This window comes from Somniosus microcephalus, unplaced genomic scaffold (genome assembly GCF_052327205.1).
Source record: "Somniosus microcephalus isolate GS21.2 unplaced genomic scaffold, FLI_Smic_1.0 scaffold1133, whole genome shotgun sequence".
In the NCBI taxonomy this organism is placed as follows: Eukaryota; Metazoa; Chordata; class Chondrichthyes; order Squaliformes; family Somniosidae; genus Somniosus; species Somniosus microcephalus.
Genome location: NW_028226320.1, coordinates 21509 through 49503, shown reverse-complemented (window position 1 = coordinate 49503; position 27995 = coordinate 21509). Strand labels below are relative to the sequence as shown.

The window sequence follows — 27995 nt, the reverse complement described above, 5'->3', positions numbered from 1 at the left end:
CGATTCTCAGACACACCAGGGCGATGAGGCTGAGCGTCTTCACACAGAGTACGGAACGAGCCTGCGCTCCGCTGGGGAAACTGAGAGAAACACATTGGTTACAAACGTACCCCGGAATCCAGAACCCCAAGGGGTGCACGAGGGAACAGCAACTGGTGAGGAACAACCCCAGCCTGCAAACGGAACGGGGCGCGAATCAAATCAACTCACGACAGACACCACACACTGCCAGACCGGATATCACAGTCACAGATAGGCGATACTGTCCCATCAAACACTCCCAGGGCAGGTACGGCACGGGTTAGATACAGAGTAAAGTTCCCTCTACACTGTCCCATCAAACACTCCCAGGGCAGGTACAGCACGGGTTAGATACAGAGTAAAGCTCCCTCTACACTGTCCCGTCACTGTGCCTCAGTCTCAGGACAGTACCTGTCCCCCTCTATTCTTCCATTTCTCACACCAGCTCACGTCCCGTCCCGCCCCCCCCCCCCGACGAGATTCTCAAATCCGTGTCAGTGATCGGTGAATCGGGGGCAGTTGGTGCTTTGGGCTGACATTTACCGAGACTCTTATAGACGGCAGATGGATGCGACTCACCCAGCTGTCTGGGCTGGAGTTGAACTCGGGTCTCAGGGGTTGAGGACTGGTGTCTAACTCACTGCACCAACCCCTTCCCGTTCAACAAAATATTTTTGGGAAGTCATCGAATTTTCCCGTGAATGGGCAGGTCCCACACGGATTCCCGAGGGCGTGTCCGGGATGTTGGGCGCACCTGATGCTGGGAGAGGTGAGCACCTCCAGGACTGGCAGAAGCACCTCCTGGTTGATCTTGGGCAGGACGTCCATTAGTGTGGTGTCAGACAGGTAGACGATGATCTTCTGCATCAGGACCACCCCCGACAGCAAGCCCGCCTCCTTCCGACTGTTCAACCGCCAGCTGTTGCTGGGGGCAACCTGCAGGGGAGAGAAAGTTCAGGGTCAGACCGACATTAACCACCCCCACCCCCGACCACAGCAGGTCCTGCCCCCCACTACACTCAGCCACTGGCCGAATGACCTTAACCCAGAGTCGTACAAAACTCTGCCCCGTGTCCTAACTCGCACCAAGTCCTGTTCACTCATCACCCCCTGTGCTCGCTGACCGACACTGGCTCCCGGTCCAGCAATGCCTCGATTTCAAAATTCTCATCCTTGTTTTCAAATCCCTCCATGGCCTCGCCCCTCCTTATCTCTGTAACCTCCTCCAGCCCCACAACCCCACCCCCCGAGATCTCTGCGCTCCTCCAATTCTGGCCTCTTGAGCATCCCTAATTTTCATCGCTCCACCATTGCCGGCCGTGCCTTCAGCTGCCTGGACCCCGAGCTCTGGAATTCCCTCCCTAAACCTCTCCGCCTCGCTCGCCTCCCTTTGGTCACCTGTCCCAATATCTCATGGTGCGGCTCGGTCTCACATTTTGTTTGATAATCGCTCCTGTGAAGCATCTTGGGACGTTTTACCACGTTAAAGGTGCTGTATAAATGCAAGTAGTTGTTGTTGTTGGCGTACAATACGCTAGCCTCTCGCACACGCGGCCGATTGGGATTCCAGACGTGTTTTAATTCAACTTCTGATTTGTAAATAAAATGAGCAACAGGCACCAGCGTTGGTCATGTGATCGATACTCCGCACGCCGTGTGCGTGTGAACCTTAACCTTTCTGTGCGTTTGTTGGTGAAATGGTGAGGGGAAGAGGCGAGTGTGCTTTGATCGTTGTGGCTGCTTTACTTCCTTGGTCACTGAACGGTGGGAGATGTCTATTCAGTAAATATCCCCGTGCGAGGTACATTTACCTGTTTTGTGAGTGAGGTGTTTTCTGCTAAAATGAGTGCATGTGGCGAAAGCTGTGTCGCCGTAGCAACACCTGCGGCTGGTCAGCGATTCCCACTGGACAACACTGGGTTAAACTCCGTGCTATTCCGGATTACAGGCAGACCACGATTAAACGTGGCTGGCAAAATGTGCTCAGCTAATGTTGAATAACCAGCAATAAATTCAACAGTCCAGCGTTTGACACATGCCGAGTGTGAGCACTCTCTCACAGACTCCGCACGTACTCTAGTCATTAGATATGGAAGAACTTGCATTTCTATAGCGCCTTTCACAACCTCAGGTCGCCCCCCCAAAGCACTTCGCAGCCAATAGGAACAGGAGGCCATTCAGTCCCCTGAGTCTGCTCCGCCATTCAATGAGTTCATGGCTGATCTGTATCCTAACTCTACCCACCCGCCTTGGCTCCATATCCCTTTATTCCCTTGTCTAGCAATTGATCTCAAATTTAAAATTAATTGAGCTAGCATCGACTACTTTTTGTGGCAGAATTCCACACTTTTACCATCCTGTCTGTGAAGATGTTTCCTAATTTCTCTCCTGAGCGGCCTGGCTCTGATTTTAAGTTTATGTCCCCTTGTCCCACCAGCCCCAAATTCCTTTCAAAATCCTAAAAACCTCAATCAAATCACCCCTCAACCTTCTATATTCCAGGGAATACAAGCCTAGTTTATGCAAACTCTCCTCAATCTAACCCTTGGAGCCCCAGTATCATTCTGGTGAATCTGCGCTGCTCTCCTTCCAAGGCCAATAGATCCTGTCTAAGGTGTGGTGCCCAGAACTGTACTGTGGTAAACCACTGTTATACCTGTCTGTATGTGTATGTGTATTCCACTAGGTACAGGTCTGGACATGCCTCGGCTGACTCCTCCCACTATTCCAGGTATATAAGTGACTACCTCCCAGTTCCTTAGTATTCTGGACGGGTCGACCACTCGAGACAAGACCTTCATTCTTTAGTTAATAAAAGCCTGGTTGTTACTCGCTTAACCTCAGTCTTTTGAGTAATTGATGGCGCATCATGTACACAGTGCCCCAGGTGTGGTCTAACCAGGGCTTTGTATAACTGCAGCAAAACTTCCTCCCCTTTATAGTCTATGGGGGAAATATTGGGTCGCATCCCCTTTGGGGCAGTAAGTTTGCCGGGGTGCTACTGGAAGGGCTCCCCCTCTCTCTTGGGGCGCTCCCATTGAATATTGCGGCGCTACGTGCAACAGCGCCACCCGCGTCGGCACATAGCGCCGCGGTACTATAGGCCTCCCTCCCCTCATTAAAGGGGAGGGGCCTAGTGCGGTGCGCACCGGGGCTCTGCTGGACCACTGGGAAGTGGGTGCCGGAAAAAGAGCCCGGCACTCAATAGGAGTGCGGGACTGACTGATCGCGACCGGCACCCCACAGGAGGCGGCCAGCGGGGGCAGGTGCAGGCAGGCCGGCACCTGCCTTTTAACTCGTGCCGCCCTGGCCGCAGACACGGCAGCCTGATCCTGTCGGACAAAGCGTCCGGCGGCAGGTCAGGGGGCACCAGCCAGGTTTGCGGCCCGGGCGCTGCTCACGCCGATGACGTCATCGCTGGAGGCTACCGCCGCCGTTAACCTCCCGCTGAACTTCACGGGAGTTGTTAGCAGCGCCGGGCGCGAGTTGCTTTGCGCCCCCTTAGGGCACTAACGGGAGGCGCAAAGCAACCATATATCCCCCCCCCCCCCCCCCCCAGGCCTCTGGTTATAAAGGCCAACAGTCCATTAACCTTTTAGATTATTTTTTGTGCCTGACCGCTGCATTTTAGTGGGACCCCTCGATCTCTCTGGACCAATGTTTCCTACGAGCTGCGCAGCCGCACAACGCCCTGCAACTCCCCCGCGTCCAGCGGCCCGCGCAGCCCCAAAAAATAAATTAGAAGGAACACTGCTTTGGACCTCCACTGTTCCGAGCTGTTCACCATTTAAATAAAACTCTGTTCGATCCTTTTTTCGTGCAACGTTGATGGCCTCACAGTTACCTGGGTTGAAATCCATCTGTCCCAGTTTTACCCACTCACTGAATCTATCAATGTCTCGGTGTCATTTTATGCTCCTGTCTACACTACTTACTTCGACACCAATTAAATACTTTTTGAAGTGGAGTCACTGTTGTAATGTAGGAAAGGCGGCAGCCAATTTTCACACAGCAAGATCCCACAAACAGCAATGTGATAAAGTGACCAGGGAATCTGTTTTAGTGATGTTGGTTGAGGGATAAATATTGGCCCCAGGACACCGGGGAGAACTCCCCTGCTCCTCTATAATTAAATGAGAAAAGACGGGAGGAGGCTCGAGTGGAGCATAAACACCAGAATGGACTGGTTGGGCCGAATGGCCTGTTTCTGTGCCGTATATTCTATGTAATCCTATGAACTGCCCTGGGATCTTCTACGTCCACCTGAGGGGGCAGACGGGGCCTCGGTTTAACGTCTCATCCGAAAGACAGCACCTCTGACAGTGCGGCACTCCCTCAGTACTGCCCCTCCGACAGTGCGGCGCTCCCTCAGTACTGCCCCTCCGACAGTGCGGCGCTCCCTCAGTACTGCCCCTCCGACAGTGCGGCGCTCCCTCAGTACTGCCCCTCCGACAGTGCGGCGCTCCCTCAGTACTGCCCCTCCGACAGTGCGGCGCTCCCTCAGTACTGCCCCTCCGACAGTGCGGCGCTCCCTCAGTACTGCCCCTCCGACAGTGCGGCGCTCCCTCAGTACTGCCCTGGGAATGTCAGCCTAGATTTTGTGCTCAAGTCTCTGGAGTGGGACTTGAACCCACAACTTTCTGACTCTGAGACGAGAGCCATGGCTGACACAAGTGAAGGAGTTGGAGTGCCCTGCCCTGCGACCTATGGCCTATACTCTCAGGCCTCGACCAATGCCTGGGTTAACTTGCTTTCTCTGTATTGAAGCAATTGGACTCCATTCAACCTCTCAATGTATCTAAAATGACTGATCTGAACAAACTCTTGGAATCTCCCAGCCAGGGCCAACGTGTCTACACCCAGCACAGAATGACCTCGTCATATCCATGGCTTGAGGTCAGAGCCATGGATATGACGAGGTAGTGATGATTCATTGCAGAAGTCTGAGAGGAGTTGGAAACACCATCCAGGCAACCCACACAGCACCGAGTCACAGCAGCACACCACATCTAGAGTTGCTCCCCACACACTGTTCCTGCAGTGCTAGATCATGTCTGCCTGCACTGGTTCTCCTGTGCCCGTAGAATCCTAGTGCAGAAGTGTGTAAGCTGCGTTCTGCTTTATCGGAACAGGAGGAGGCCCTTCAGCCCCTCAAGCCTATTCCGTCATTCAACTAGATCTTGGCTGATCTGTACCTGAACTCCATATCCCTCGATACCCTTACCCAGCAAAAATCTATCGACCTCGGACTTGAGAGCTCCAATTGACCCCCGGCATTCACAGCTTTTTGAGGGGAGAGAGTTCCAGATTTCCACCCTTTGTGTGAAGAAGTGCTTCCTGACATCACCCCTGAACAGCCTGGCTCTAATTTTAAGGTTCTGCCCCCTTGTTCTGGACTCCCCCCACCAGAGGAAATAGTTTTTCTCGATCGACCCGATCAACTCCTTTAATCATCTTAAATAAACACCTCGATTCGATCACCCTTTAGTGCAGCCCCTCCGACAGTGCGGCGCTCCCGCAGTACTGCCCCTCCGACAGTGCGGCGCTCCCTCAGTACTGCCCCTCCGACAGTGCGGCGCTCCCGCAGTACTGCCCCTCCGACAGTGCGGCGCTCCCTCAGTACTGCCCCTCCGACAGTGCGGCGCTCCCTCAGTACTGCCCCTCCGACAGTGCGGCGCTCCCGCAGTACTGCCCCTCCGACAGTGCGGCGCTCCCGCAGTACTGCCCCTCCGACAGTACAGTCCAAGTCTGTGGAGTGGGACTTGAACCCACAACCTTCTGGCTCAGAGGTCAGAGAGAGAGAGAGAGAGAGAGAGAGTGCTGCCCACTGAGCCACGGCTGACACTAGCTGTAATCACGATCTGGGAACTGATGAATCTTTTTATTCCTTCACGGTCATCAATTCAGTATTTTTATTGATTTTAAAAAGGAAGTTGAAGAGGCCTCAAGGTCCACAATGCAGGGGCTGCAAAGTGGAATCCAGCAGGTGACATGGTGAAGTCGATCGGGGGGGGGGGCGGGAAAGCCGATCGGGAGGGACGGGAAAGCCGATCGGGAGAGACGGGGAAGCCGATCGGGAGGGACGGGGAAGCCGATCGGGAGGGACGGGGAAGCCGATCGAGAGACGGTGAAGTAGATCGGGAGAGACGGTGAAGTAGATCGGGAGAGACGGTGAAGTAGATCGGGAGAGACGGTGAAGTAGATCGGGAGAGACGGTGAAGTAGATCGGGAGAGACGGTGAAGTAGATCGGGAGAGACGGTGAAGTAGATCGGGAGAGACGGTGAAGTAGATCGGGAGAGACGGTGAAGTAGATCGGGAGAGACGGTGAAGTAGATCGGGAGAGACGGTGAAGTAGATCGGGAGAGACGGTGAAGTAGATCGGGAGAGACGGTGAAGTAGATCGGGAGAGACGGTGAAGTAGATCGGGAGAGACGGTGAAGTAGATCGGGAGAGACGGTGAAGTAGATCGGGAGAGACGGTGAAGTAGATCGGGAGAGACGGTGAAGTAGATCGGGAGAGACGGTGAAGTAGGTCGGGAGAGACGGTGAAGTAGGTCGGGAGAGACGGTGAAGTAGGTCGGGAGAGACGGTGAAGTAGGTCGGGAGAGACGGTGAAGTAGGTCGGGAGAGACGGTGAAGTAGATCGGGAGAGACGGTGAAGTCGATCGGGAGAGACGGTGAAGTCGATCGGGAGAGACGGTGAAGTAGATCGGGAGAGACGGTGAAGTAGATCGGGAGAGACGGTGAAGTAGGTCGGGAGAGACGGTGAAGTAGGTCGGGAGAGACGGTGAAGTAGGTCGGGAGAGACGGTGAAGTAGGTCGGGAGAGACGGTGAAGTAGGTCGGGAGAGACGGTGAAGTAGGTCGGGAGAGACGGTGAAGTAGGTCGGGAGAGACGGTGAAGTAGGTCGGGAGAGACGGTGAAGTAGGTCGGGAGAGACGGTGAAGTAGGTCGGGAGAGACGGTGAAGTAGGTCGGGAGAGACGGTGAAGTAGGTCGGGAGAGACGGTGAAGTAGATCGGGAGAGACGGTGAAGTAGATCGGGAGAGACGGTGAAGTAGGTCGGGAGAGACGGTGAAGTAGGTCGGGAGAGACGGTGAAGTAGATCGGGAGAGACGGTGAAGTAGATCGGGAGAGACGGTGAAGTAGATCGGGAGAGACGGTGAAGTAGGTCGGGAGAGACGGTGAAGTCGATCGGGAGAGACGGTGAAGTCGATCGGGAGATGGTGAAGTCGATCGGGAGAGACGGTGAAGTAGATCGGGAGAGACGGTGAAGTAGATCGGGAGAGACGGTGAAGTAGGTCGGGAGAGACGGTGAAGTAGATCGGGAGAGACGGTGAAGTAGATCGGGAGAGACGGTGAAGTAGATCGGGAGAGACGGTGAAGTCGATCGGGAGAGACGGTGAACTAGGTCGGGAGAGACGGTGAAGTAGGTCGGGAGAGACGGTGAAGTAGATCGGGAAAGACGGTGAAGTAGATCGGGAGATGGTGAAGTCGATCGGGAGAGACGGTGAAGTAGATCGGGAGAGACGGTGAAGTAGGTCGGGAGAGACGGTGAAGTAGATCGGGAGAGACGGTGAAGTAGATCGGGAGAGACGGTGAAGTCGATCGGGAGAGACGGTGAAGTAGATCGGGAGAGACGGTGAAGTAGATCGGGAGAGACGGTGAAGTAGATCGGGAGAGACGGTGAAGTCGATCGGGAGAGACGGTGAAGTAGGTCGGGAGAGACGGTGAACTAGGTCGGGAGAGACGGTGAAGTCGATCGGGAGAGACGGTGAACTAGGTCGGGAGAGACGGTGAAGTAGATCGGGAGAGACGGTGAAGTAGGTCGGGAGAGACGGTGAAGTAGATCGGGAGAGACGGTGAAGTAGGTCGGGAGAGACGGTGAAGTAGATCGGGAGAGACGGTGAACTAGGTCGGGAGAGACGGTGAAGTCGATCGGGAGAGACGGTGAAGTTGATCGGGAGAGACGGTGAACTAGGTCGGGAGAGACGGTGAAGTAGGTCGGGAGAGACGGTGAAGTAGGTCGGGAGAGACGGTGAAGTAGGTCGGGAGAGACGGTGAAGTAGATCGGGAGAGACGGTGAAGTAGATCGGGAGAGACGGTGAAGTAGATCGGGAGAGACGGTGAAGTCGATCGGGAGAGACGGTGAAGTCGATCGGGAGAGACGGTGAAGTAGATCGGGAGAGACGGTGAAGTAGGTCGGGAGAGACGGTGAAGTAGATCGGGAGAGACGGTGAAGTAGATAGGGAGAGACGGTGAAGTCGATCGGGAGAGACGGTGAACTAGGTCGGGAGAGACGGTGAAGTAGGTCGGGAGAGACGGTAAAGTAGGTCGGGAGAGACGGTGAAGTAGATCGGGAAAGACGGTGAAGTAGATCGGGAGAGACGGTGAAGTAGATCGGGAGAGACGGTGAAGTAGATCGGGAGAGACGGTGAAGTAGATCGGGAGAGACGGTGAAGTAGATCGGGAGAGACGGTGAAGTAGATCGGGAGAGACGGTGAAGTAGATCGGGAGAGACGGTGAAGTAGATCGGGAGAGACGGTGAAGTCGATCGGGAGAGACGGTGAAGTAGATCGGGAGAGACGGTGAAGTAGATCGGGAGAGACGGTGAAGTAGATCGGGAGAGACGGTGAAGTAGATCGGGAGAGACGGTGAAGTAGATCGGGAGAGACGGTGAAGTAGATCGGGAGAGACGGTGAAGTAGATCGGGAGAGGCGGTAAAGTAGATCGGGAGAGACGGTGAAGTAGATCGGGAGAGACGGTGAAGTAGATCGGGAGAGACGGTGAAGTAGATCGGGAGAGACGGTGAAGTAGATCGGGAGAGACGGTGAAGTAGATCGGGAGAGACGGTGAAGTAGATCGGGAGAGACGGTGAAGAGGAGACCAAGTCTATGATTGAAAGGTTGAAGGAGGAAGCGGGGTCTGAGTGACGCGAGGGGAGCAACACTTGGGAGGCTCTGGGAAAGAATGTGTTCGAGGGCGGAGACGGCGCGATGAGTGTTGATTTCGGGGGGGGGGGAACGATTCTCACTTACTCTCTATCTCTATGACCTCCTCCAGCCCCACAACCCTCCCAGATCTCTGCTCTCCTCCAATCCTGGCCTCTTGCGCATCTCCGATTTCCATCGCTCCACCATTGGTGGCCGTGCCTTCAGATGCCTGGGCCCCGAGATCTGGAATTCCCTCCTTAAACCTCTCCGCCTCTCACCTGTCCTAATATCTCATGTGGCTCGGGGTCAGTTTTTGTCTGATTAACGCTACTGTGAAGCACCTTGGGACGTTTCACTACGTTAAAGGCGCTATATAAATGCAAGTTGCTGCTTATACTGTGAGCCTCTGTCTGGTAGAGAGTTTCCGAGTTAAAACGGCACAGGAGGCCGCCATTTGGCCCATCGAGTCCGCTCTATCCCCGTAGCCCTGCAAGTTTATTTCCCTCAAGTGCCTATCCAGTCTCCCCTTGAAAACATCGAGTGTCTCCGCTTCCACCACTTCCGCCGGCAGCGAGTTGCAGGTCCTCACCACTTGCTGCGTAAAAACGTTTTTCCTCACATCCCCCTGTATCTCTTGCCCAAAACCTTAATTCTGTGTCCCCTCGTCCTTGCATCATCAACTGTACCTAAACACACAGAGATCGTGCGACAGCAGGAGATATATTCCGGCAAGGCGCCTCTGTTCCTCGTGGATAATGGGCAGGTCAAGGCACACTCTGGATCATAAGAGACATTACGACCGCTTACAGGAGTGGCCTGTGACACCGAACCCAAAGAAAATGTCTCTCGTCAAAAACCCCCAAAACAGAACAACAGGTTAGAAAGAGCACCAATCACACGGTCTGAAGGCAAAGCACAACATTCCCCGCTCCTCCGACTCCAAACTCACGAAAACGTGCGCCTGTGAAAATTGGGTTGGCAGAAGGCCAGAGTCTGAAGCCTGCCCACGTCAAGCTTACCAGATACGCAATGTAGGTGAGGCACTGGTACGTAAGGACCGGCTCCCCGTACAGCTGCGCCACATACATCAGGCATTCCAGGACCGGCCTTGCGATCAGGTCTCCTACCACCGGCCGTCGCTCATAGACATTACCCACACGTGACAGATCGTAATCACCCGTCAACACAAACTGGTGCTTCTCTGAACCTGCGAAGGGGGGGGGGGGGGGGGGGGGGGGGGAAGAAGAGAGAGAATTCAAAATAATTCCATTCATCAGCTGGAAGAAAAGTTGAGAGTTAAACTGTCCCAGAGGTTTCTGGTTCAATACTTGTCCCCCGCCTGTCACCCCCGCCATCCAGTATCGAAGACAAAGCAACAGCTTAAACCACATTAATTATCACCACCTGACAATCTGGGTTAATGCCCCCGTCCACTCATTCGGAATCAGTTATCACATTAAACGTGGAACTGATTAACTCGGTCAAACGGCTCCTGTCAGGGGTGTGGTGGAATACTCCCCACTCCCCGGATGGTGAAACTGCAACAACACTCGAGAAGCTCAACACCAACCAGGACAGGGCAACTCTCTTGATTGGTGCCCGACACTGCACTCTCTCCACTCCCTCCACCACCGGCGTACCGTGGCTGCAGTGTGTACCATCTACAAGATGCACTGCAGCAACTCGCCAAGGCTTCTTCAGCAGCACCTCCCAAACCCGCGACCTCTTCCACCTAGAAGGACAAGGGCAGCAGGCGTATGGGAACACCACCACCTCCAAGCTCCTCTCCCAGTCACACACCATCCTGACTTGGAAGTATATCGCCGATCCTTCATCGTCGCTGGGTCAAAATCCTGGAACTCCCTCCCTAACAGCACTGTGGGAGCACCTTCACCACACGGACTGCAGCGGTTCAAGGCGGCTCACCACCACCTTCTCAAGGGCAATTAGGGATGGGCAATAAATGCTGGCCTTGCAAGTACAAAAAAGGAGCTGGTTACAATAGGATTGGAAGTTATAGGCAGAGATACAGACTGAGGGGTACAATAGCTACAGAAAATGCTGGAAAAACTCAGGTCAGGCAACATCCGTGGAGGGAAATTTGAGTTGACGTTTCGGGTTGGACCCTTCTTCAAAACTGGAAAGAAAAGAAACTAGGTCGAAGGCAGGGCTGCGATCGGACAAAAGAATAAAAGAAACAAAAGAAGTAAAAGAGATTAGAAGCTAGACGAGATGGTAATAGGCTGGGATTAGGTGTAAAGTGTACTGGCAGGGCAAGAGATAGCTGCCAGGTGTGAGAGAGAAACAAAAGGAAGGGGGGGGGGGGGAAAGGAGTGGAACAATTACAAGAGAAAATGAAATGGGGGCCGAGCTTATGATCTGAAATTGTTGAACTCGACATTGAGTCCGGAAGGCTGCAAAGTGCCTAATCGGAAGATGAGGTGCTGTTCCTCGAGTTTACACTGAGCTTCCGTGGAACAATACAAGAGGCCGCAGACGGTGAGGTCTGAGTGGGAGTGGAGCGGTGAATTAAAATGACAGGCGACCGGAAGCTCGGGGTCACCCTTACGGACTGAACGGAGGTGTTCCGCAAAGCGGTCACCCAATCTGCGTTTGGTCTCCCCAATGTAGAGGAGACCGCATCGTGAGCAGCGAATACAGTATACTAGATTGCGAGAAGTACAAGTAAATCGCTGTTTCACCTGGAAGGGGTGTTTGGGGCCCTGGACAGTGGGGAGGGGGGAGGTATAGGGGCAGGTGTTACATCTCCTCCGCTTGCACGGGAAGGTGCCAGGCGAAGGGGAAGGGCTGTTTGGGGTGATAGAGGAGTGGACTAGGGTCCTGGGCTGCTGGGCTGGGTGGGGAGGGTACCAGTTGCGGGCAGTAAATCGGGGGAAATAGTGGCATTGAGAGATTAGATCAATATTCTGGAATCCCTTTGGAAATCAGAGAATATTTATACACAACTTTCTTTCAGGAGATTAAATAAGGGAATCACCCAGAGTCAGCACCAAACCCTCCCGGGCAGGTACAGCACGGGTTAGATACAGAGTAAAGCTCCCTCTACACTATCCCATCAAACACTCCCAGGGCAGGTACAGCACGGGTTAGATACAGAGTAAAGCTCCCTCTACACTGTCCCATCAAACACTCCCGGGCAGGTACAGCACGGGTTAGATACAGAGTAAAGCTCCCTCTACACTGTCCCGTCAAACACTCCCAGGGCAGGTACAGCACGGGTTAGATACAGAGTAAAGCTCCCTCTACACTGTCCCATCAAACACTCCCGGGCAGGTACAGCATGGGTTAGCTACAGAGTAAAGCTCCCTCTACACTGTCCCGTCAAACACTCCCAGGGCAGCACGGGTTAGATACAGAGTAAAGCTCCCTCTACACTGTCCCATCAAACACTCCCAGGGCAGGTACAGCACGGGTTAGATACAGAGTAAAGCTCCCTCTACACTGTCCCGTCAAACACTCCCAGGGCAGGTACAGCACGGGGTTAGACACAGAGTAAAGCTCCCTCTACACTGTCCCATCAAACACTCCCAGGGCAGGTACAGCACAGGTTAGATACAGAGTAAAGCTCCCTCTACACTGCCCCATCAAACACTCCCAGGGCAGGTACAGCACGGGTTAGATACAGAGTAAAGCTCCCTGTACACTGTCCCATCAAACACTCCCAGGGCAGTTACAGCATGTGGTTATATACAGAGTAAAGCTCCCTCTACACTGGCCCGTCTAACAGATGCACTCCATTTTAGATCGGGTTTCTATTCCCCGAGTGTCTCTGGACCAGACCAAAAATTTTTTTTAAACTGCGGAAGTGCAACAGAAGAAATGAAAACCAAAGGAAATGTTGCAATGTGACTGTCTAACGAGGGCCAGGTTTCAAACGGTTCAGTGGGAGTTTATTAGAAACAGGGGTCTGCTGCCAAAAGTCTGGTTTATCAGCTTCACCCAGATACACCAACTGGAGTCCACAATTTGGACACGGGAATCAGAATTACAATTTCTAAATCTGCGGACGACACCAAATTTGGGGGGTGTTGTTCATACAGAGGACGACTGAGACAGAAAACAGGAAGACATTAATAAACCTACAGAATGGGCGTGTAATATGAAATGAACTTCAAGATAGTTCAGTTTGAGCTGGTACATTTTGGTAGGAAGAATAAAGAGGCCACAGACTCCTTGGAAAATCAGTGTCTAAATGGGGTAGAGGTACAGAGGGATCTGGGGTAGATACACAAATCACTAAAAGTAGCTTAAAAAGGCCATAACAAAGCAAACCAGGTACTGGGGTTCATTTCCAGAGGGACAGAATTGAAAAGTAGTGAAGTTATGTTAAACTTGTATCGAACTTTGGTTAGACCACACTGGGAGCACTGGGCACAGTTCTGGTCTCGATATTATAAAAAGAATATGGAGGCACTGGAGAAGGTGCAAAAAAAATTTACTCGAATGATACCAGAACTGAGAGGTTATAACTATTAGGAAGTGGGGATGTTCGCTGATGACCGCAGTGTTCAGTGCCATTCGCAACTCCTCAGATAATGAAGCAGTCCATGCCCGCATGCAGCAAGACCTGGACGACATGGAATAAAAGGGACAGTGGCAGCCTGGATACGAAATTGGCTAAGTGACAGGAAACAGAGAGTAGTGGTGAACGGTTGTTTTTCGGACTGGAGGAAGGTATACAGTGGTGTTCCCCAGGGGTCGGTTCTAGGACCACTGCTTTTCTTTCTTTATATTAAAGACTTGGTGTACAGGGCACAATTTCAAAATCTGCAGATGACACAAAAAGTGAGGAAGATAGTGACAGACTTCAAGAGGACAGACAGGCTGGTGGAATGGGCGGACATGGGGCTGATGAAATTTAACGCAGAAAAGTGTGAAGTGATATATTTTGGTAGAAAGAATGAGGAGAGGACATATAAACTAAATGGTACAATCCTAAAGGGGTTGTATGAAGAGAGAGACCTGGGGGTATATGTGCATAAATCATTGAAGGTGGCAGGACAGGTTGAGAAAGCAGTTAAAAAGGCTTACGGGATCCTGGGCTTCATAAATAGAGGCATAGAGTACAAAAGTGTGGAAATTATGATGAACCTGCATAAAACACTGGTTCGGCCCCAACTGGAGTATTGTGTCCAATTTTGGGCACCGCACTTTAGGAAGGATGTGAAGCGTTAGAGAGGGTGCAGAAAAGATATATGAGAATGATTCCAGGAATGAGGGACTTCAGTTACATGGATAGACTGGAGAAGCCGGGGTTGTTCTCCTTGGAGCAGAGAAGATCGAGAGGAGATTTGATAGAGGTGCTCAAAATCATGAGGGGTTTGGACAGAGTAGAGAGAGTGAAACTGTTCCCATTGGTGGAAGGGTCGAGAACCAGAGGACACAGATTTAAGGTGATGGTGATTGGCAGAAGAACCAAAGGTGACGTCAGAAAAACTTTTTTACGCAGCGAGTGGTTAGGATCTGGAATGCACTGCCTGAAAGGGTGGTGGAGGCAGACTCAATCTTATCTTTCAAAAGGGAGTTGGATAAGTATCTGAAAGAAAAAAAATTGCAGGGCTACAGAGAAAGGGCGGGGGAGTGGGACTAGCTGAGAGTCGGCACGGACTCGACGGGCTGAATGGCCTTCTTCCTTGCTGTAACCATTCGATGATTCTATGACATTCAGGCTTGGGCTGATAAGTGGCAGGTAACATTCGCGCCACAGAAGTGCCAGGCAATGACTATCTCTAAAAAGCGAGCGTCTAACCACCGCCCCTTGACATTCAACGGTATTACCATCGCCGAATCCCCCACCATCAACATCCTGGGGGGGGGGGGTCACCATTGACCAGAAACAAAACTGGACCAGCCACATAAATACTGTGGCAATAAGAGCAGGTCAGAGGCTGGGTATTCTGCGGCGAGTGTCTCACCTCCTGACTCCCCAAAGCTTTTCCACCATCTACAAGGCACAAGTCAGGAGTGTGATGGAATACTCTCCACTTGCCTAGATGAGTGCAGCTCCAACAACACTCAAGAAGCTTGACACCATCCAGGACAAAGCAGCCCCGCTTGATTGGCACCCCATCCACCACCTTAAACACTCACTCCCTCCACCACCGGCGCACCGTGGCTGCAGTGTGTACCATCTACAAGATGCACTGCAGCAACTCCCAAACCCGTGACCTCTTCCACCTAGAAGGACAAGGGCAGCAGGCACATGGGAACACCACCACCTCCACGTTCCCCTCCAAGTTACACACCATCCTGACTTGGAAATATATCGCCGATCCCTCATCGTCACTGGGTCAAAATCCTGGAACTCCCTCCCTAACAGCACTGTGGGAGCACCTTCACCACACGGACTGCAGCGGTGGCTCACCACCACCTTCTCAAGGGCAATTAGGGATGGGCAATAAATGCTGGCCTTGCCAGCGACGCCCACACCCCATGAATAAAAAAGGAAAGACTGAACAGGCTCGGGCTCTTTTCTCTAGAAATAAGACTGAGGGATGACCTGATCGAGGCCTTTAAGATTATGAAGGGGTTCGATAGGGTAGACGTAGAGAAGATGTTTCCACTTGTGGGGGAGACCAGAACTAGGGGCCATCAATATAAGATAGTCACTAATAAATCCAATAGGGAATTCAGGAGAAACTTCTTTACCCAGAGAGTGGCGAGAATGTGGAACTCACTACCACAGGGAGTGGTTCAGGCGAATAGCACAGATGCATTTAAGGGGAGGCTGGGTAAACACAAGGGAGAAAGGAATAGAAGGATCTGCTGATAGGGTGAGATGAAGAGGGGTGGGAGGAGGCTCGTGTGGAGCATAAACACCGGCACGGACTGCTGGGGCCGAATGGCCTGTTTCTGGGTCGTAGACAAGAGGTAACCACGGGGGGGGGGCGGTTTATGATCAGAGACCCTCGGAAGGGACCCCCATCCCTGGCTGTCTAGGTGCTGCTGTTGACCATTCCTCTGGGGACTTCCCCTTTGATCCTCAAAGCGAGCGAGTCATTCGGATCCCGCGTCAGTCTGTCTCTCAATGGAACCGTTATAATTGCTTCAAACTGACCGAGGGTCCCCTCCCCCTCACCCGATCCCGAGGCTGCAGCAACAAGAGGCGCAGACACGCTGCTGGCCACATCGTCCTGTCCTCATGACTGAGGGATCGTGGGCCCCACAAACTTAAAAATTACTTGCTTATACAAGAAAGGGCAACCAACAGGATTATGGGATGGATTTGAGTAACCTCATGGCACAACCTCATTCAGAGCAACCAAGACCATAACCTGCCATCGCCATGGCTACTGCGGGTAATTCAAAACACACACGGGAACAATTGCAAGATTACAGAACACGTTTAAACCAAGTGCTTGGCTGCACATCATTGGTTTCAAACTCCCAGCTCCATGGACGGGGCGTGAACGGGTTAAATTACCGAAGTAGCAGGTGGTGAGCAGGCGCAGGAGATTCCGCACGATGAATCTGGAGCTGACCGTCGGTCCCAGCTTGGCTGACAACCATTTCACCGTCTTACAGGCCGTGTCTGTGGGAGATCGAACAACGACAGCGTCACATGCAGGAGTGAGCAGAGCAACAGGAGCTCCCGGAATACCACACACGCCGCCGTCCCTCGCACACTCACGCGCCGCCGTCCCTCGCCCGCCACCACACACTCACCCTTGCACACTCGCTCGCCCCCGCGCGCACTCGCCCCCTCCCCCACAAAAAGTGCGACAGTACTGTCCACACAACCGCTCCCATGTAATGCACCCCCCACCACATCCGACCCCCTGAACACGGAGCGCAATCTCTAATCCTATCTGCGGTTGTGCACAGAATGCTCAGCTTTAGGGAAAAAATAGGAATCCAGCCCGACTTACCGAGCAAGATCTTCTGCTCCTTCCCCTCGTTCAGCTCCTCCTCCTCATCCTCCTCCAGATGTTCCCTCTCGTTGAGTGTTTCGGTCTCCCTGGGATCAGAGGCTGGCGAAGTGCCGAAAGCTGCTGATTCTGGGCCATCCTCCTCTTCCTCCTCCTCCAGTTCCTCCTCCTCCTCCTCGTCTCCCAGCTGCGGGGAGCCCTCAGCCAGTTTCAGCTCGTGGTTGCTGTCCAGCGAGCGGAGACTCAGCCTCTCCTTGGAGTCCGAGTCGGTGCCGCGATCCTCGACGGACGCCTCGCTGTTGCTGCTCTTGTTGCTCAGCTTCCCCACGCTGATGGACTCCTGCTCCTGCTCGCTCAGGAAGATCCCGTTCTGGAAGTCCTCGTTCTCGGTCAGCTCGGACTGGTCGCTGAAGCTGATGCCCGAGGAGAAGTCCATGAGGCCGGAGGAGACGAGCTCCGCCGCGCCCTTCAGTTCTCCGCTGGCGTAGGAGGGCGGGCTGTTGGAAGCACCGTCCTCGTCCTCCGGCACGACCCCCAGCACGTGGCTCTCCTCAGCCCCGTCCTGCCCGGTGAGGACCTGCAAGATGTGAGGCAGGAGGCTGTTGAGGAACGGCTGAAGGCCCAAGCGCACAATCAGCTGGACGACGAAGCAATCGGTGTACAGGTAGAAGCGGCCGCACAGGTACCCGGGCTTCTCGTAGACCCCGATCAGAGGCTTCAGGAGGTACCGGTAGGTGTTGCGAGGTCCCAGGGCACGGGCGATGGGCTCAAAGAGGTACCAGGCCGCGTAGACTGCTGTCAAATCGTTGGACATGAGGCCAAGGATGAAAGGGAGGAGGATCTCCAGACCTTCCGGCTGCACCTTCTCCAGGAGCTGGTTCAACTGTTGCCAGAGACAGAAGACAAAATCCCGGCCTTGGTCGCCATCCTCCGCTAGCTGCGAGCGGTAACTGCAGACGAATCGGTGAAGGGTGGTGAAGTAAGAAGGGAAGGGGATGATGGGGCAACAGGGGCTGAGCAGCTGTGCCGGGCTGGGCGGAGGCAATCCCTCGAACACAGGCTCGTACTCAAACAGGCTGACCTGGTCCGGGTGTGCTCTGCTCTTTAGCAATTTCTCGGGGCTCTTGTGCAGCTGGAGCAGTGTGGACACAGCGTGCTGGAGTGGGGCTGCGATCTCCTTCAGGTGGTGCAGGCACAGTTTACGCACGGCCAGGTAACGGTCCAGGAGAGGAGCGTCCTGGCCCAGGGTCCTCAGCCGGTGGGCGAAAAAGATTTCGGCGATGAGGACACCGAACGCTTGCATGTCCCGCTGGAGGAGCTGGGAGAAGGAGATGTGGCGAGTCCGATCGCCCCGGGCGCTCTCGGGCAGCTGGCTGTACAGGCCTCGCGCCAAGAAGATGCTGAGCTTCTCCAGCTCCTCCAGGGCCTGCAGAGGATTGAAGCCCTCGGGGAGGAAGATCTTGGCATCCTCCAGCTGCTGGAGGTCGGCTGCCCCTCGGGTACGGTTGGCTCTGGCGAGGGGAGCCCGAGGGTCCGGGGCAGGGGACGACTGTTCCGAGAGCTTATCCAAGGCCGACAGGGAATCCAGCGCCTCCGTGCCTTCCTCCAGATCCTCCTCCTTGCAACGCTGTCCCGAATCTCGCTCCGTTGGCCATTCCCCCTCCGAGCCCGCAGTCTCCAGTACCATCCCGTTAATCGGGCTGACCCCACGTGTCTGGAAACGCCGCTCCGCCACCTCCTTGGCGCTGCGGGTGACGACAGGTGCCTCTGGCGGAGCGGGGCTGCCTCCCGCCAGGCGCTGAGGGTGCGGCTGGTCAAACAGCTGGACCACCCCGTAGCTGGTCAGGTGGGTGTGACCGTCCACGAGATGCAGGCACACATTCTTGGCTTTGACCGCCTCCTTACCGGTCAGCTTGCAGCCGAAGGTCAGGTCCACCCAGTGGTGCAGGTGGAGCGAGACTTCCTTGGACTCCAGCAGTTTGCGGTGGATGTCGATGAACTCCTGGTAGGAGCCACACCAGGCTGGGATGTCCAGGTCGGGCATGTCCGGGTGGATGGACTGGAAGATGGTGGGATCGGTGTAGAACTCCGGGATGCACTCGTCCGGTGTCCAGGATTGCATGCGCTCCATGCTCGCTGGGTATTCATTGGGCTCCCACTGGGACCTCACGTGACTGCACAGGACCGAGCGTGGCGTTCTCCGAGCTTTGTAAACATAGTAGGTGATGTCCGACAGCACGTCGGAGATGTGGTGGGGGACGTGGAGCTGCTCCCCAGCCTGGCCTCCGGCCACGAAGGCCTCCTTGGTCATCTCATAGGTGAAGTCCAGCTGCTTGTCCCCTTTGTTCAGGCGGAACTTGGACTTGCGGAGGTCGCGGAACTTGCCGTACGGCACGGTGAAGTCCACCACCCAGGGCAAGACGGGGTGGTAGTTGGGATCGCCAGGCCTGCGTCCGGCCAGCCTGTTCAGCCCCATCAGGTAGGTGAAGTTGCTGATTCTCCCGTAGACCCAGTCACTCACCAGCCCTCGTAGCTCATCTGGCCGCCCGGAGCAGCCTGCCCCCTCGCTGCCCCGTTTACCCACCTCACCCCTTGCCGTCTCCACCTCCTCCGGCCTCTCGTAGTCGGAGAGGCTGATCTGCAGCTGGGCACAGAGCCTCTCGTCCACAGTCAGGTGGCCCAGGGTCAGGCAGCCGCAGGCCAGGCCCTCCCGGTGACAAGCCCGCATGGCCTGCAGCACCTGGAACAGGACGAAGAGCACCTTGGCATGGCTACTGGCCAGCTTGGCTGGACTGTAGGTCACGACGTCACGCAGCGAATAGCGGGAGAAGGGCTGGACCACGTAGAGCGCCTGGGCCGACTCCAGCAAGGCCTCGACTCGGAGGAGATTGGGGTGAGTCTCTCCACTGACCGGGGACGGGGAATGTCTGGAGTCTTTGGGGAGCGAGGAGTCTCCACTGACTTGCACAAAGACACAGCCTAGCGCCCTGCTGAGCGACCTCTTGACGGATTCTAGGCAGGAAGCCCCAGGTTTCTCCGCGCTGCCCGTGTGCGGCCGGACGTATTTCCTGTGCGCCTGGCGCCATAGGTTGTTGTAATTCTGGTCGGCCACGTGCTGCATGAAACCGCAGAGCGAGTCCAAATCGGGGGCCCCGCCTCCTCTCGCCGGTCCATCCGAGCGTCCCGGAGGGGAGCCGGGTCTCTGCGACAGGTGGTAGGCCAGCCGGCTCTTCCTCAGGCCCTGGATGGAGACTCTGGTCCAGCCAGCGGGCAGCTTGCTCACTGAGCGTTGGAGGAAGGTGGCGACCTCTGCCTCGCCGACCCCCTCGGGCCGGGGGCAGGAGCTGGGAACCGTCCTCCTCTCCTTCAGGCTGCACAGCCACTTCACCGGCACGTACGCCACCACCTGGCATCCCTCCCCGGCCGCCAGCTGCTTCCGCTCGATGCCCAGATCCTTCTCGATGCTGGCAATTAGCCACTCCATGGTCACTTCCCACCCGTCGGGGCCGCGTGGGCATCAGCTGTCCCGGAGCTGGTCTCTGGTCAGCACAGCCTCACCTTCAAAAATAAAATAAAATCAGCTTCACAAAAGGTCAAAACAGCAATATCCTGAAATAAAAAACAGAAAATGCTGGAAATACTCAGCAGGTCAGGCAGCATCTGTGAAGAGAGAAACAGAGTTAACGTTTCAGGTCGATGACCTTTCGTCAGAACTGGAAAAAAGCAGGAAATGGAACAGATTTTTAAGCAAGTGTCGGGGCTGGGAAATGAGGGAGGGGATGAAAGAACAAAAGGGAAGGCCTGTGATAGGATAGAAGGCAGGAGAGGGTAAGAGACATTGAGAGACATTAAGTGGTATTCAAGGTGAGAGGAGATGGTAATGGGACAGGTTCAGAAACAAAGGATGGCACTAGCTGAAGTGTAAATTGCGCTGGCAGAATGGAAGACAGCTGCCCTGTGGGAGAGAAGAACAGAACAAAAGTGCGGATAAAAAATATATATATGATAGGGGCCGGGCCAACTGAAATTCCACCCTTCGTGTTTTGGATCCACCCAGGACTACAGATATCTCCAAGATATTCAGCGTTCCCCGAACCACTGCTCTCGCCGTATCCTGAGATCCACGCTGAATGTCATGCAACGCCACTTGAACACTCTCGACCTCTCTCTTCAGCAGCACAGACTCACTCTATCTCAAAGCTGTCCTGGTCCGCCTCATCCGGCACTTTAACAAAAAACTTTTTTCTTCCTTTCAGGTGTCAAGGATCGCAAGCTTCAACAACTCTTGGGACACCAATGCCCCTCTGGAACCTTCTTCCCCTTCACTTTCCTCTGACCCCATCCCTTCTCCCAATCTCACCCCCTGCCGTGTTTTCACCATCCCCTCTGACCCCGAACGATCAGTCCTCAGCAAAGGCCTGAGCTTCATCCCCTTACACCCCCACCTCAACGAATTTCGAGCTCGGCACGATGCTGAGCTCTTTCTCCGTCACCTTCATCTCCGTGCCCACTTCTTTGGCCAGGAGTCTTCCCCCCGCACGGCTGACCCTTTCTCCCGCTTGCAGAATTCTCATTCTACCTGGACCCCTCCCCCTGGCCTCTTACCCTCGCTAGATCTTTTCATTGCAAACTGCTGGCGTGACATCGGCCGTCTCCATTTCTCTGCTCCCCTCACTCACTCCAACCTACCTCCCTCTGAACTTGCAGCACTCCATTCTCTCAGATCCAACCCCGACATTCTCATTAAACCTGCTGACATGAGTGGTGCTGTTGTTGTTTGGCGAACCGACCTCTACCTAGCGGAAGCTGAACGCCAACTCTCCGACACCTCCTCCTACCTCCACCTGGACCATGACCCCACTACCGAACATCAAGCCATCGTTTCCAAGACTGTCACTGACCTCATCTCCTCTGGTGATCTTCCCCCCGCGGCCACCAACCTCATAGTTCCCCAACCCCACACAGCCCGCTTCTACCTCCTTCCCAAGATCCACAAACAGGACTGCCCTGGTAGACCCATCGTTTCAGCCTGTTCTTGCCCCACGGAACTTCTCTCTTCCTATCTCAACTCTATTTTTTCGCCCCTTGTCCAGTCTCTTCCCACCTACATCCACGACTCTTCCGATGCCCTCTGTCAGTTTAACAGTTTCCTGGCCCCAACCGCCTCCTTTTCACTATGGACGTACAATCCCTCTACACCTCCATCCCCCACCAGGATGGCCTGAGGGCGCTCCTCTTCTTCCTTGAACAGAGGCCCAACCAGTCCCCATCCATCATCACCCTTCTCTGCCTGGCTTAACTTGTTCTCACATTGAACAACTTCTCCTTTGACTCCACTCACTTCCTCCAAATCAAAAGGTGTTGCTATGGGAACCCGCATGGGTCCTAGCTGTGCCTGCCTTTTCGTGGGATATGTGGAACACACTTTGTTCCAGACCTACTTAGGTCCCCTCCCTCACCTCAAGAAGGCAAATGGTATGTTGGCCTTCATAGCAAGAGGGTTTGAGTACAGGAACAAGGATGTCTTGCTGCAGTTGTACAGGGCCTTGGTGAGACCACATCTTGAGTATTGTGTGCAGTTTTGGTCACCTTATCTGAGGAAGGATGTTCTTGCCATGGAAGGAGTTCAGCAAAGATTCACCAGGCTGATACCTAGGATGTCAGGAATGACGTATGAGGAGAGATTGGGTCGATTGGGCTTGTACTCGCTGGAGTTTAGAAGAATGAGAGGGGATCTCATCGAAACTTATAAAATTCTGGCAGGACTGGGCAGACTAGATGCAGGGAGGATGTTCCCGATGGTCGGGGAATCCAGAACCAGGGGTCACAGTCTAAGGATAAGGGGTAGGCCTTTTAGGACAGAAATGAGGAGGAATTTCTTCACCCAGAGATTGGTGAACCTGTGGAATTCTCTACCACAGAAGGCAGTAGAGGCCAATTCATTAAATATATTCAAGAAGGAGTTGGATATATTTCTTAAGGCTAAAGGGATCAAGGGGTATGGGGAGAAAGCAGGGACCGGGTACTGAATTTGGATGATCAGCCATGATCGCATTGAATGGCGGAGCAGGCTTGAGGGGCCGAATGGCCTACTCCTATCTTTTATTTTTCTATGTTTCTTTTTCCGGTACATTGATGACTGTATTGGTGCCGATTCCTGCTCTCGCCCTGAACTAGATAATTTCATTCACTTTGCTTCCAATTTCCACCCTTCCCTCACCTTCAAATGGTCCATCTTCGACTCTTCCCTTCCTCGACTTCTCCGTCTCCATCTCCGGGGATAGGTTATTGACAAACATTCATTGCAAACCCAGTGACTCCCACAGCCACCTGGACTACACTTCCTCTCACCCCGCCTCCTGTAAGGACTCTATTCCATTCCCCCAGTTTCTCCGTCTCCGCCCTGACGATGCCACCTTCCATACCAGTGCTCCGATGTGTCTTCTTTCCTCAACCAAGGATTCCCCTCTACAGTGGTTGACATGGCCCTCGACCGGGTCCGTTCTATCTCCCGCACTTCTGCCCTCACCCCTGCCCCTCCCTCCCGGAACCACGATAGGGTTCCTCTTGTCCTCACCTTTCACCCCATCAGCCTCCACATTCAACAGATCATCCTCCGCCATTTCCGCTACCCCCAGCGTAATCTCACCACCAAACGCATCTTCCCCTCCCCTCCCCTTTCAGCATTCCGTAGGGACCGCTCCCTCCGTGACACCCTAGTTCGTTCCTCACTCACCCCTAGCAGCCCTTCCCCTTCCTGTGCAAGCGCAGGAGATGCAACACATGCGCTTATACCTCCCCTCTTCCCACTGTCCAGGGCCCCAAACACCCCTTCCAGATGAAACAGCGATTTACTTGTACTTCTTGCAATTTAGTATACTGTATTCGCTGCTCACGATGTGGTCTCCTCTACATTGGGGAGACCAAACGCAGATTGGGTGACCGTTTGTGGAACACCTCCATTCAGTCCGTAAGGGGGACCCCGAGCTTCCGGTCGCCTGTCACTTTAATTCACCGCTCCACTCCCACTCAGACCTCACTGTCCTCGGCCTCTTGCATTGTTCCACGGAAGCTCAGCGTAAGCTCGAGGAACAGCACCTCATCTTCCGATTAGGCGCTTTACAGCCTTCTGGACTCAACATAGAGTTCAACAATTTCAGATCATAACCCACGGCCCCTATCATATATATATTTTTCATCCACACTTTTTGTCTATCTTTTTTTCTTCTCTCCCACATGGCCACTGTCTTTCATTCTGCCAGCGCCATTTACACTTCATCTAGAGCCATCCTTTGTTTCTTAACCTGTCTCATTACCATCTCCTTTTGCCTTGAATATCTCTCAATGTCTCTTACCCTCTCCTGCCTTCTGTCCTATCACAGACCTTCCCTTTTGTTCTTTCATCCCCTCCCCCCTTTCCCAGCCCCTACACTTGCTTAAAAATCTGTTCCATTTCCTGCTTTTTTCCAGTTCTGACGAAAGGTCATCGACCTGAAACGTTAACTCTATTTCTCTCTTCACAGATGCTGCCTGACCTGCTGAGTATCTCCAGCATTTTCTGTTTTTATTTCAGATTTCCAGCATCTGCAGTATTTTCTTTGTGTATTGGAACAATATCCTGACCCTGGGTATAACTGCACAAAGAAAAACAAGATCTTGCATTTATATAGCGCCTTTCACCGCCTCAGTACGTCCCAAAGCGCTTTACAGCCAAAGTACTTTTTGAGGTGTAGTCACTGTTGTAATGTAGGAAACACAGCAGCCAATTTGCACACAGCAAGATCCCACAAACAGCAATGTGATAATGACCAGATAATCTACTTTTTAGTGATGTTGATTGAGGGATAAATAATGGCCCCAGGACACCCGGGAGAACTCCCCTGCTCTTCTTCAAAGTTGTGGCTGTGGGATCTTCTACGTTCACCTGAGGGGGCAGACGGGGCCTCAGTTTAACGTCTCATCGGAAACACAGCACCTCTGGAGTCTTTGGAATTCTCTGCCCCGGAGGGTTGTGGAGGCTCAGTCGTTGAATATATTCAAGGCTGAGAGCGATAGATTTTTGGGCACAAGGGGAATCGAGGGATACGGGGATAGTGCAGGAAAGTGGACTCAAGGTAGAATATCAGCCATGATCTTATTGAATGGAGGGGCAGGCTCGAGCGACCAAATGGCCAACTCCTGCTCCTAATTTTTATGTTATGTACAGCACTGCTCCTCAGACAGTGCAGCGCTCCCTCAGCACTGCCCCTCCGACAGTGCAGCGCTCCCTCAGCACTGCCCCTCCGACAGTGTGGCGCTCCCTCAGTACTGCCCCTCCGACAGTGCGGCGCTCCCTCAGTACGGCCCCTCCAACACTGCGGCGCTCCCTCAGTACTGCACTTGATGTGTCAGCCTGGATTTTGTGCTCAAGTATCTGGAGTGGGACTTGAACCCATGACCTTCTGCCTCAGGCATGAGCGTGTTGCTCACTGAGCCAGCATTACACTTGATTCTAAATATCAACTGCAGCTCAGGATGGAGTCATGAATAAGATGGTTCGGGGCTCAGGCTGATCTTGACTGGACTGCAACACACAGCCTCCTCATGCACCAGCAAACCAGCGGTCAGGGCACGGCACTAAGTTTTACTTATCGCCCATATTGTCTCCTTCTTCTGCAATGCTACTGCCTCTTGGCAGGTTCCACAGGCACTGGGCAGGGTCTGGTGCCCTGTCAAGGTTCCCAACCACCAAGTGCCAATCCAGACAGGATATTCCACCAGGAGAGCATCAAGTCTGACCTGGGTCCCCTCCAGTCCTCACACACACTTTCCAGCACAGGCCATTCAAGAGGGAGCGGGGCAGGAACATTGCCTCGTTCGAACCCGGGGCTCACTCCCTCATCAGAGAATGCCTAAACCAGCACAGAGTAACTTACACTCCGTTTAATTAGTTTAGATACAGAGTAAAGCTTCCTCTACACTGTCCCATCAAACACTCCCAGGGTAGGTACAGCACGGGTTAGATACAGAGTAAAGCTCCCTCTACACTGTCCCATCAAACACTCCCAGGACAGGTACAGCACGGGTTAGATACAGAGTAAAGCTCCCTCTACACTGTCCCATCAAACACTCCCAGGCAGGTACAGCACGGGTTAGTTACAGAGTAAAGCTCCCTCTACACTGTCCCATCAAACACTCCCAGGGTAGGTACAGCATGGGTTAGATACAGAGTAAAGCTCCCTCTACACTGTCCCATCAAACACTCCCAGGGCAGGTACAGCACGGGTCAGATACAGAGTAAAGCTCCCTCTATAGTGTCCCATCAAACACTCCCAGGGTAGGTACAGCACGGGTTAGATTCAGAGTAAAGCTCCCTCTATAGTGTCCCATCAAACACTCCCAGGGTAGGTACAGCACGGGTTAGATACAGAGTAAAGCTCCCTCTACACTGTCCCATCAAACACTCCTGGGGCAGGTACACCATGCGTTACAATGGAGCTCCTGCCCCCGGTTCTCTCCCCTCTCCCGGGCCCGGGACTCACCTCCATGGGGCGCAGCCGCTGCCGAGCGGCCGGTCAGCTGATCGGTCACATGATCCGCGCTTGGATACAGTGCGAGCACGTGACCCGGAACCCGGAAATAGCGAAAACCACAGAGAGACAGATAAACCCCCCACCCCCTGGACATAGAGAACCCCCACCCGCAGGTCGCTGCCCCCACTCCCAGGACAGCAAGATCCCACCCCCGGGATAGACAGAGCACAATGTAACTCTGAAAGATGACGGTTCCACCTGGCTCTGACTGGAACCTCCCGAGTCTGACCCGTGCCAGTCTCCCAGAGCCGCCATGAACTTCACTAAGACCAGTCAGGAAGTGTGTCAGTCCCGAGTGAGCAGTGAGCGTATACAGAGGGACAACCAGTAAACTAAGAAAAGAATATATATAAACAATGCGAATGTATATTTATACACTCAGGGATATACCTGTTTATACACTGTATGAATAGAACTGCGTTTATGTGCTAAACCATAAATGTATTTTGATGCTTTGGCAACATAAGATGTAACTTATCATGCCAATAAAGCGATTTGAATTGTGAATTGTGAATTGTATGCAACACGTACCACTCAGAGCAGTGCCCAGCCTGTGGGGTAATATTTTAAATATAGGTCAGTTGTTCACGTCAACTCCTTGAACCCACATCCTGTGCAAACTCTGCTTAGGTCAGTGGCTATCTCTCTTAACATCAGAGTGTCTCTCAGCAGGCGTGTGATGCTCAAGACGGTGTTAATCAAAGGGGGGGGGAGTCCATTTTCCAGCTCAGGCCCAGGGCTGAGAAACCAGAGACGAGCACTATGTTTAACTCTGATTGCGGAAGAACTTTCTCACTTTCAAAACAGAATTTTTTTCCCACTTTCCCCTCAACAACTTTAACGTAGTAAAACATCCCAAGGTGCTGCACAGGAATATTTTAAGACAACAAATTTGACACCAATCCACATAAGGATAAATTAGGGCAGGTGACTAAAAGCTTGGTCAAAGAGGTAGGTTTTAAGGAGTGTCTTAAAGGAGGAAAGAGAGGTAGAGAGGTGGAGAGGTTTAGGCAGGGAATTCCAGAGCTTAGGGCCCAGGCACGGCCACCAATGGTTGAGCGATTATTAGCAGGGATGCTCAAGAGGGCAGAATTAGAGGAGCGCAGATATCTCGGGTGGCGGCGGGTGGGGTGGGTTGTGGGGCTGAAGGAGATTACAGAGATAGGGAGGGGCGAGGCCATGGAGGGATTGAAAACAAGGATGAGAATTTTGAAATCGAGGTGTTGCTTAACCGGGAGCCAATGTAAGGCAGAGAGCACAGGGGTGATGAGTGAACGGGACTTGGTGCGAGTTAGGACACGGGCAGCTGAGTTTTGGATGACCTCAAGTTTACGTAGGGTAGAATGTGGGAGGCCGGCCAGGAGTGCGTTGGAATAGTCAAGTCTGGAGGTAACAAAGGCATGGATGAGGGTTTCAGCAGCGGATGAGCTGAGGCAAGGGCGGAGACGGGCGATGTTATCCTGCCCCTGAAGTTGCTGACTCTCACGAGACACACAGATCAGAGCTCTGATACAATGTTCCACCCTCTTGATCTAATGTTATGTGAGGTGTTTTGAAGGTGATTAAGGAATGTTGATGGGT

At 53.5% G+C, this 27995-nt stretch overlaps 1 protein-coding gene across 1 annotated transcript; it reads right to left on the bottom strand.

Moving 5' to 3' along the window:
* Nucleotides 1-4: 4 nt before the first annotated feature.
* wdr81 (WD repeat domain 81) lies at nt 5-26450 on the bottom strand (the record flags this gene model as incomplete). Its single annotated transcript, XM_085981085.1, has 6 exons — nt 26364-26450; nt 16843-20400; nt 16398-16505; nt 9973-10160; nt 776-957; nt 5-80 (listed from the first exon to the last, which is right to left on the bottom strand). Coding segments are annotated over exons 2-6 (4038 nt in total), but the record flags the coding sequence as incomplete, so codon positions are not given.
* Nucleotides 26451-27995: the final 1545 nt, after the last annotated feature.